This window comes from Haematobia irritans, chromosome 1 (assembly GCF_050003625.1).
Source record: "Haematobia irritans isolate KBUSLIRL chromosome 1, ASM5000362v1, whole genome shotgun sequence".
Taxonomy (NCBI): Eukaryota; Metazoa; Arthropoda; class Insecta; order Diptera; family Muscidae; genus Haematobia; species Haematobia irritans.
In genome coordinates, this window is record NC_134397.1 from 243,782,476 (window position 1) to 243,793,390 (window position 10,915).

General features: G+C 39.3%; 1 protein-coding gene across 1 annotated transcript; it reads left to right on the forward strand.

Moving 5' to 3' along the window:
- Positions 1-5,121: 5,121 nt before the first annotated feature.
- Positions 5,122-10,461, forward strand: LOC142235622 (uncharacterized). The gene has a single exon (XM_075306886.1). It carries the CDS (start codon positions 5,122-5,124, stop codon positions 10,459-10,461), a length of 5,340 nt encoding a protein of 1,779 aa, XP_075163001.1.
- Positions 10,462-10,915: the final 454 nt, after the last annotated feature.

Genomic DNA, 10,915 nt, shown 5'->3' on the forward strand with positions numbered 1-10,915 from the left:
GAAAATGGTGATAAGAAGGTCTAAGTGACGGAACTGTAGATCCGTAAAGAATCTGTTGTTCCGCGAAACTCATTGGTTGTTGAAGATGCGAAGAACTCGGCGGTGCAATCGTAGATCAAAAGAGCTCAGTGATGGGACTATAGTTTGAAGGAACTCAGTAGTTACCCTGTAGATCCGAAGAAGCCAATGGTAAAACAGTGGATCAGAAGAGCTCAGTGATCAAAGTGTAGATCTCAATAGTGAAAAATCTGTAGTTCCGCGAAACTCAGTGGTTGTTGAAGTGTTGAAGAAGTCTGTAGTAGAGTTGTAGGTCAGAAGAGTCCAGTGATGGAACTGTAAATTCGAAGTACTCAGTGGGAGAACTGTATATCGGAAGAATTTAGTGGTGAAACCGTAGATCAGAAGAATTCAGTGGTAACTTCTTAGTCAGTTATATCTCAGCGGGAGAACTTTTGCAAAGAGCCCAGTGTTAGAGATGCAAATCCGTAGAACTCAGTGATGGAGCTCAAAATCTTAACTGTACAAACGAAGAACTCAATAGAAGAAGTGAACATGTCAAGAACGCAGTGGTAGACCTCTAGATCCGTAAAACTAAATGGTCTATATGTAGGTCAAAGAATCTAACTGGTGCGGCTGCACATTCAAAGAACCCAACGGGTGAATGTGACGATCTGAAGAGCAAATTGATGAAACTGAAGGAATCAGCGATGCAACTGTAAACCGAAGAACTCAGTGGAGGAACTACAGATCTGAAGAGCGCAGTGGTGGACCTCTATATCGGAAAAATGGAGTAATCGAACTAGAGATCAAGGGATCTTACTAGTTGAACTGCATATTCGAAGAACTCGGAACTCAAGGTCTAATCTGAAGATCCGAAGACCAAAATGATGCAATTGTAGATCCGTATATCGAAAAAGCTCAATGGGGGAACTGTAGGTCCATTGGACTCCTTGCGTGCAGTGTAGATCTGAGGAACTCAATGGTGGAATTGTAGATCAGAAGAGCCCAGTGATGGAAATGTAGTTTGAAGGAACTCAGTGGTTACACTGAGGATCCGAAGATGTTAGTGGTGAAACTGAAGATAGAACTTAGATCCGAACGAATCAGTAATGGAACTATGGACCGGAAGAACTCAATGAATAAACTGTAGTTCCACAGAGCGCATCGGTTGCTGAAGATCCGAAGAACTCTGTGGTGCAACTATGGATCTGATTTCAGTGATGGAACCGTAGATGAGACGAACTCAGTAATGAAATTGTAAATTCCAAAAACTCACAGATTGGACTGTAGATGCTTAGAATTCAGGGATGGATGTAGACGCAATGAACTAAGTGATATGACTGTAGATTCCAATAACTCTGAAGAATTCACTGGTGACTTATTATGTTAGTCCTATGATATCAGTATATCAGAAGAACTCAGTGTTGGAGCTGCAAAGCCGCATGTTACAGTGGATGCTGGTGATCGAAGGAATCAGCACTGCAACTGTGAAACTGAAGAACTCAGTCGAGGAACTGTACTTTGGAGGAAGCAGTGATGGACGTCTAAGTCCAAAAACCTGAGTAGTGGAACTATAGATCAAGGGATATTATTTGTAGAACAGCATATCCGAAGAACTCAGAACTCAAGGGCGAAATTGAAAATCCGAAGAGCACACTGATGGAACTTTAGATGCGAAGAACTCAGTAATGTAAATGTTGATACAAGAAACTCATTGGTTATACTATAAATTCGAGGGAGATGGAACTATAGATGAGAAAAGCTTACTGATTGAACTGTATATCTGAAGGACTCAGTGATGAGTCTATAAATCCGAAGAACTCTGTGGTGGAGCTGTAGATCGGAGAAGCTTAGTAATTGAACTGCAGTTCCGGGGAATTCAGTGATTGCAGTTCAGAGCCGATGAATTCAGTAAGTACTTCTGTAACCTCATCGAATCGATCCAAATAACTTAGTAGTGAACCTGTATATCCGAAGAACTCAGTGCTGGAGCTGTAGATCGTGTGAACTCAGTGATGAGGTTCTGGAACTGTATATCCGATGAACTCGGGGTCGAAGAATCAATTACGTATTTGTTGGTTGTAAAAACTCAGTGAGGGATCGAAGATCAGAAGAACTAAATGGTGGAACTGTAGATCTAAAAAACTCAGTAATGGAACTGTCTCTCCGGAGAACTCAGTGGGGAACTGTAGATTGTAAGAACTCAGTGATGCAATTGTAGATACGAGGAACTCAATAATAGCATTGCAGATCCGATCAATTAAGTAAGTGCTTATAAGTCTTCATATCTCAGGGATGCAATCGAAAGCCTTAGCGGTAAAACTGAAAATCTGGAGAGCCCAGCAATGGAATTGTGTGCTTTAGATTCGAAGAACTCAGAGATAGAACTGTAGTTAGGGTGAACTCTGAAATTACTCTGTAGATCCGAAGAATTCAATGGTTACTTATGATGATAGTGTTGGAATCGAAGATACGACGAACTCAGTAATGAAACTTTATATACGAAGAACTTAGTTATGGAACTGTGGATGCCACGAACTCAGTATTTACAGTTTAGTTCTCTAGTGGAACTGTATATCCGGAGAACTCAGTGGGGAAACTGTAGATTGTAAAAGCTCAGTGATGGAAATGTAATTACGAGGAACTCTGTGATTACATTGTAGACTCGAAGAATTCAGTGGTCAATGATGCAATCGTAGGTTAGGTTAGGTGGCAGCCCGATGTATCAGGCTCACTTAGACTATTCAATCCATTGTGAACACTAGTGAACTTCTCTCTTATCACTGAGTGCTGCCCGATTCCATGTTAAGCTCAATGACAAGGGACCTCCTTTGTCTAGTTTTGGAATCTCTATAATATCATACTTGCAATTTGAAATATATTTTAACTCCAGATGTCGTTAAGAATACTTTCGTTAACTTTTGGATTGTATGAATTTTGTTACGATATTTACATTAGTTGGTAATACATAAATTGAATAAAAACTCACTTGCGATTCAACCACGAAACGACTCACTTGGTAAGACTTTTTTTTTTCCTCCCTTGCTGGTCTAAGTACAATTGCAAACCATCCACTTTCTTCCTTTTCCTTTCATGTGGACCGAATTTGGAACATTGTTCGAGGTGATATTTCATCTGACCTATATCAGCTAATCGATTCTATTTTTTCTCCATTCTTTTGTGACTACTCAAGAAAAAAGTCCCACACGTTCATTATTTGGTCCTACGAACCGGATCTTGAGAGACAGTCCACATCACTAGTATTGGTCAAGGAATCATCTGCTCCTCATACTCTTGGATCATCTCGATTTCCAAATTATTCCAGGTTTGCTTTCCATTTTGTTCTCTGGTACGTACTTATGTAGCAACTAATTTAGTCTTATGCAAACGATTGATATCAATAGTGCGTGTGACCGGACGAAAAATATAAATTCGTGTCGTTATCGTTTCAAGAATCACAAATTGAGCTCAGAAAAGTGCGAGTCGCGAAGGTCTCTATGAATTTATGAATAATTTGTATAAAACATATATAATGTGCCAGTTTCAGTGGAAATATTCTCCGTAATTATATACAAAATTTCATAAAGCTCCATATAGTGTTCGCTAATATTTATAATTTTGGAGGAAATTTCGTGTTTTTTGAGGTATAATTCAAGTATAAGGTCAAGGGGCAATTTCTGTATCAAATGCAGTAAAAAGTTTGTAAGGAAAATTACCATAAACTGCCCCCATGAAACGTGAGATTTCTACATAACCTCAAAGTGTAAGATATTTAAAGAAAAAGAATAATAATATCATGTGGTGTTGAAAGAAGCAAATATACAAATATACATATATATGTCTTCTACCAATTTTCATTTCGTGGATTAACCGTTACTTTTCACATTGCGCCTTGCCTGAATAGTTATTGGTACGTACGTTCTACACTTTTTTCTCTTTGTCTATTCTATATTTCATATACCTTAGCGAGAGGGCTAACAAAGAAGATCACAAACAAAGTGTTATACTTCAAAGGCAATCTTCTCTTTCCTTTTTTTGATTGGCATATTTATTTCCAGTGTTCTCTTTGAATAATAGCTCCCTATACAAATATCTTGCTACGAGTACCACCATATATGCGAATAGGCAGATTAATGTTGGATACTAACAAAATACTCAATCGAAATAAAATAGCCGAGTTTTTTTGATGAGTACTTCCCACCACTCAATTTTTTTTCCGAATTTTAGTTTTAAAATTGTTTTTTGTAATTTGTAATAGAAAATCATATTTCTCATATTTGGAGAAAGACTACATATTTTTTTGTTTTGAGAATAATACTCATCCGTAAATACAACAAATATATACTTGAAATATTCTCACGTTGGTAATCCTGCATTTGTTACACATATATTTGTGCCTGCCGACATTTTTTTTATCTGGCAAATATTTTATACTTTATACATATCGATAATCATTTATTGTTTTTGTGTACCTAACGGCTAGACCACTTTCCAAGGAGAATAAGAAGCAGCATTTACTCGTCATTGTCTTCCAATATTTTTTTTTTTACTCTTTATGTTCCATTCCATCATTTCCACTCGTTACATTTACTCGTTGCTGAATGCAAAATTATTGTAAACAAACAATTGGAAAGAATAATTTATTTATTTATTTTTTTTTTTTTCACGAAATGAGACATATACATGGAATTGGCGAGTAGGAATTTCACTTTATCGGAAGAAACTTAGGAGATGTGGTGTACATATATACGCCCTCAAGTCATTATTTCATATGTCATTGGGGGACACTGAACAACGAAAGTATTCATAGGGTTGTTTTTTCTTTACTTTCCAATCCATATTTAGTTTGAAGCAATATTTGCTTTTTATATATGAAAGGGGACATTTACGTTCTTCCAGGAATTCTTGGCAAAGGTAAAAATTTTGTATGATTACACTTTTATGCGAATATAAGAGTTGTGTGCTACATCAGATCTTTGAACATCCTTCATCCAATTTCTCATTAATCGGTCTTATATCTTTCCCGGGTTGTGGATATTATACGATTCACTGCCACAACTCTACTTCGTCCCAAGTTTATCTGTATTATCCTAGTTGATCCCATATTGTTCGCAGGAGATAATGGCGTTGGATAGGTTCATCAGGGCTAACGATAAATTGGTCAAATTCGAGCAAGAGCTCACCGAACAGGTCATATCGGAATCGAGTGTGTTTGCTCTTGAAGTTCATCGAGACGAGTTGAAGGCCATATGGGTAACGATCAAGACATTGTACGAAAAGTGTATCGATGAGCTTGACGAGGAGGATGGAGTTGAGAATGGCGAAAAAACTAAAAAGATGCAGACTAGAACCCAGACTCGGACCGATAAACGAAAAGACGCGGATTCAGATTCCGAAACAGACTCCGATCAAGAAGGTTCTGAACTCGACAGCATAAACGCTAGATTCCATAAGTCTTATGACACATATGTGATGCTTGTTGCAAGGATAAGTTCCGATATTCACTCCAGATCTAGGACCGAAGTAACATCCCAGGTCACGTCCTCACGCAGTAGCTTCCATTTGCCTCCTTGTGACACCGAGTCCTTTAGGGGCGACTACCAGTCTTGGCCATCCTTTCGAGACATGTTCTCGGCTATATATATACGTAACTCGAGTCTTTCCAAAGTACAAAAACTGTTTCACCTACGTAACAAGACAAAAGGCGAAGCCTTCGACATTGTAAATAAGTGTCCTTTGACAAATGGCGGGTTTGACATCGCCTGGGCGAGTTTACAGGAAAGATTTGAAAACAAACGTCTACTCGTTCACAGCCAATTACGTATACTTTTTAATTTGTCACCAGTTGGTTTAGAATCTGGTGAAGAGATAAAATGTCTCCAACGTGACATAAATTCATGTATTTCCTCCTTAGAACTATATGACATTGATATATCGTCCTGGGATGCTATATTAGTATATATCTGTTCAACGAAGCTCCCTAGAACTACCTTGTCATTATGGGAACAATCGCTTCAAAATAAGAAGGATATTCCCAAATGGTCGGCTCTCAATGACTTTTTGTCCAACAGATTCCAAACATTGGAAACCGTTAGTGAAATCAATTCTCACCACAATTCGAGGAAGTCTGCCGTATCACATTCCACCACAAAACCGTCAAACCCATCCGCTTCTAAAAAGATAAACAGCAACCATGCTCAAGTTTCTTCCAATCAAACAACCACAATATCCTGCAATCTGTGTCCATACGAGTCCCATCCTATTCGTAAATGCCCAAAATTTCTTTCAATGTCTGTCGACGAGAGATTATCATGCATTCGAGACCTTAACCTTTGCATAAATTGTTTTTCCCGAGGTCACTCGATTAAGAAGTGTAAGAGTTGGTATAATTGTTCCTTCTGTCGTAAAAGACATAACTCTCTTTTACATCGAGAACCCATAGCGCAGTCCAATGATACGACTCCTAATCTCACTAGCTCACTACAGTCCACACATTCCAATATTCAAGTAGAGTCTACTCATTCGGCTGAGCCATTTAATCAACCGTCCACCAATGTCCAATCTTGCTTCGCCGTACATGCTCAAAATGTTCTCTTGGGAACAGCTGTTGTTAAAATTAGACATTTGGGTTTGGAATATCTCGTACGAGCTTTAATTGACTCTGGTTCACAGGGAACTTTTGTTTCTCAGAAGATTTTTGATCTTCTTAAACTACCATTCCATCCGATAGAGGCCGAAATTTCGGGGTTAAATGGGGTTACCTCGGCAAACGCAAGGAAGCTTGCTTCATTTTCCATAAGCCCTCGATATGATTCCGATTTGGAGTTAAAGGTTAAGGCCTTAGTGGTTCCCGGGTTGTCTGGCAATCTTCCTACACGTTCGATCTCGCCACACATTTTAAAGAATTTCCCAAATTTACAATTGGCAGACCCAAAATTTTATGAAAGCTCCCGAATTGATCTTCTTATCGGAGCTGATGTTTTCAATCAAATTCTACTCGATAATATACGGCGTAATATTTGTGGCTCATTAATTGCTCAGGAGACGGTTTTCGGCTGGATAGTCACTGGACCTATCCAGAACAACACCAATGTATCCTCCTATTCCACCATAGTCTCATATTTTACTGAGACAACTCTGGAAAAACAGCTTAAGCGTTTTTGGGAGGTGGAAAATCTTCCGCAAAATCCTCTGCCATCCTCTGCCGACGAGTATTGCGAAAAGCTGTATTCAGATACTACTACACGAGATTGTGATGGTAGATACATCGTGTCGCTTCCCTTTAAGGAGCCATTTTTAGATAAATCGATTCAATTGGGACAGTCAAGGGCTATTGCTTATGCACAATTCGTCAGAAACGAACATCGTTTGTTAAAAATTCCTGATCTTAAACACAAGTATGACACTGTTATCCAGGAATACTTGGATCTACGTCACATGGAAGCTGTTGCTTCTCCCCCGTTAGATGGGCATTCTGAAAACTACTATCTTCCCCACCATTCTGTTATGAAGCCAGAAAGTACCACGACTAAGGTCCGAGTGGTATTTAATGCGTCGTGTCCAACTTCTTCTGGCAAGTCCTTGAACGATATACTTTATCCAGGTCCTGTGCTCCAAAGGGACATAACTATACTTCTTTTGAAATGGCGTTTCTATCGTTATGTGTTTAGTGCCGACATCGAAAAGATGTATAGGCAGATAAAGGTGAACTCAAGGGACACTCCTTTTCAGCGTATTCTTTTTCGTTCGGATCCTTCGGGTCCAATCCATGACTACGAGCTTAAAACTGTTACGTTTGGTGTAAATGCGGCACCATTTCTAGCAATAAGGACATTGTTGCAACTAGCTGCCGATTCCAAAAGTAGATTTCCATTGGCAAGTGAGATAATTGAAAACGACATGTATGTCGACGATATCATTACTGGTGCCCATAACATGGATTCGGCTCTTGTTGCAAAAAAGCAACTGATTGCAGCACTTGACTCTGCTTGTTTTCCTCTTCGAAAATGGGCTTCAAATTCTACTGAAATCCTGAGTGACATGCCAAAACAACACTTGTTGAAGGAAGACTTTCTGAGTTTCGAGGATAGTAGCCAGACGAAAACATTGGGTGTGCGTTGGAACGCAAAATCTGATCGTTTCATATTTTCAACTAATGTATTATCCCATAGAGCTGAGTATACTAAGCGGCAGGTTCTAGCGGACATCGCTAAAATTTTCGACCCAGCTGGATGGCTGGCTCCCATAGTAATTCTTGCTAAGATACTGATGCGGAAAATATGGCTTTCTGGTGAAGGCTGGGATGAAAACATTTCACATGATTGTCTTCGAGATTGGAGAAAATTCCGTGACAGCTATTCCATGGTCGAGAGCATACAATTACCACGATGGGTTTCATACTCCCCCACATGCAAGATAGAGTTCCATGCGTTTTCCGATGCATCCGAAAATGCATACGCAACAGCTATATATGTTCGAGTTCTTTTGGAAAACAATTCAATATGTGTTAATTTGCTAGCCTCCAAATCTCGAGTTTCCCCTGTGAAAACCCTTTCTATTCCCAAACTCGAGCTTTGCGGAGCTACTCTTATGGCCGAAACAGTCGATTCCATTATTCCTTCTATGAAGATCCCTAATGCCGAAATTTACAAATGGACCGACTCGACCATTGTGCTTGCTTGGTTGCAAAGACCACCATGTCATTGGAAAGTGTTTGTAGCGAATCGAGTTTCTATTATAGCAAATAAAATCGGGACGGACAAATGGCTTCATATAAATACTGCTTATAATCCTGCGGATTTAGCCAGTCGTGGTGTCTATCCACAGGATCTTATTAATAATAGCTTGTGGTGGCATGGGCCAGAGTGGCTTCAAAAACCGGAAGATTGTTGGCCTTCTAACGCGAATTCTTTCCACGATACCGACCTCGAAAAGAAGCCTGTATGTGTACACATGACAGTTCTTCCAGATTCCGAAGACATTTTACAAAGATTTTCATCCTTCAATCGGGCAATCCGAGTTTTGTGTTATGTATATAGATTTATTCACAATACGAGTTCGAAGTATGTGTCCTGTAATCATCCCACAAGATCCTTGTCAACACAAGAGGTGTTAAAAGTGAAAAATTGTCTAATTATGCTTGCACAAAAGAAATTTTTTCCTAAGGAGTATCAGGCACTGTCACAAAAACGCGACGTACCAAAAACATCATCTATTCTGAATCTTAATCCATTCCTGGATAGTAATGGCTTAATCCGCTCATTGGGTAGACTCGTTTACTCCCCCTCTCTAGACTACGATGAGAAACACCCAATTATTTTGTCCTATCACTCCTATTTTACAAAGCTTTTGGTTCAATTTACGCATGTACATGTCTCCTTGCATGGGGGTAATCAAGAGGTTGTTAATCTTATCCGAATGCAGTATTGGGTACCCCGATTGAGGAACCTGGTGAAATCTGTAATCCATAGCTGCAAAATCTGTGTCCTTCACAAAAAGAAAACACTGTCCCAAATGATGGCCGCCTTGCCCCCAGAACGTACCACGTTTCATAGACCATTTTATTCTACTGGTATAGATTTTGCGGGCCCATTCGATATAAAAAGTTTTATTGGAAGAGGCTCCAGACTCACCAAAGGCTATGTCTGTCTCTTCGTGTGTTTCGCTACTAAGGCAATACACCTAGAACTGACTTCCTCCTTATCTACTCCTGTTTTTCTAGCGGCTTTCCAAAGATTTATTTCACGAAGGGGATGTCCTAGACACATATATTCCGATAATGGTACCAATTTTGTTGGTGCCTCGAAAGAAATTAGCAGGAATTTTCTTGAGGCTTCCCGTTCAGGAATAATTTCACAATTCATCCATCAAAATGTGTCCTGGCACTTTATTCCACCCGGTGCTCCACACATGGGCGGCTTATGGGAAGCCGGCGTTAAAAGTTTTAAGACACATTTCAAAAAAGTCTCTGGAGGTTTCAAGTATTCATTCGAAGAATTTTGTACTCTTTTGGCAAAAATTGAAGCTTGTCTAAACTCTAGACCGATTTCAACTATGTCTGAAAATCCAGGTGACTTAAATCCTCTCACTCCAGGACATTTTCTGACCGGAAATGCCATTCTAGCTCCACCAGAACCTATTTCAGACGATCGTCCAGAATCCATAGTAAATCGGTGGCAACGGGTGAAGGTCCTGCACCATCATTTTGTTCAGAGATGGAAATCTGAATATTTAAAGGAACTTCACAAAAGAAATAAGTGGAAGCAACCGGAGAAGAATATTGATATCGATTCTATTGTGGTAATCCGTGACGAAAATACATCTCCAAATGAATGGAGAATTGGGCGGGTCACACGGTTTTTTCCCGGAAAGGACAACCGCGTTCGAGTAGCTGAATTGTACACACAAAAGGGAGTTATAACGCGCCCTATTGTAAAACTCGTTATTCTTCCAACTCAATGACATTGTTTTTTGCTGTTTTATTTTTCAATTTATTTTCAGATTAAATAAGTTATATTTTCCATCCTTTTTTGAGAAAAAAAAAACCAAAAAAAAAAAAAAAAAAATGCCTCGGATTATAACAAACCGTCCGGCCGATTCGAATCAAGCTCTCAATAGACGGCAACAGAAATCATTTCAGTGTCGGGTTTGCTCAAAACATCATCCATTGCGATTTTGCCATAAATTTTTATCACTGGATTCCAAAAAGAGGCAAAAGGTTGTAGAACGCTATAAATATTGCAAAAATTGTTTGGCTCATCGACATTCCCAAGCAAGATGTTTTTCTAAAACAGGATGCCACAAATGTCATCGCCCACACCACACACTACTACACCGAGACTCTGCATCATCTCATGAGAATGATCATATTGAAAACCTTTCAACAGAATCTGCCATAGCACCTAAGTTTCAAACA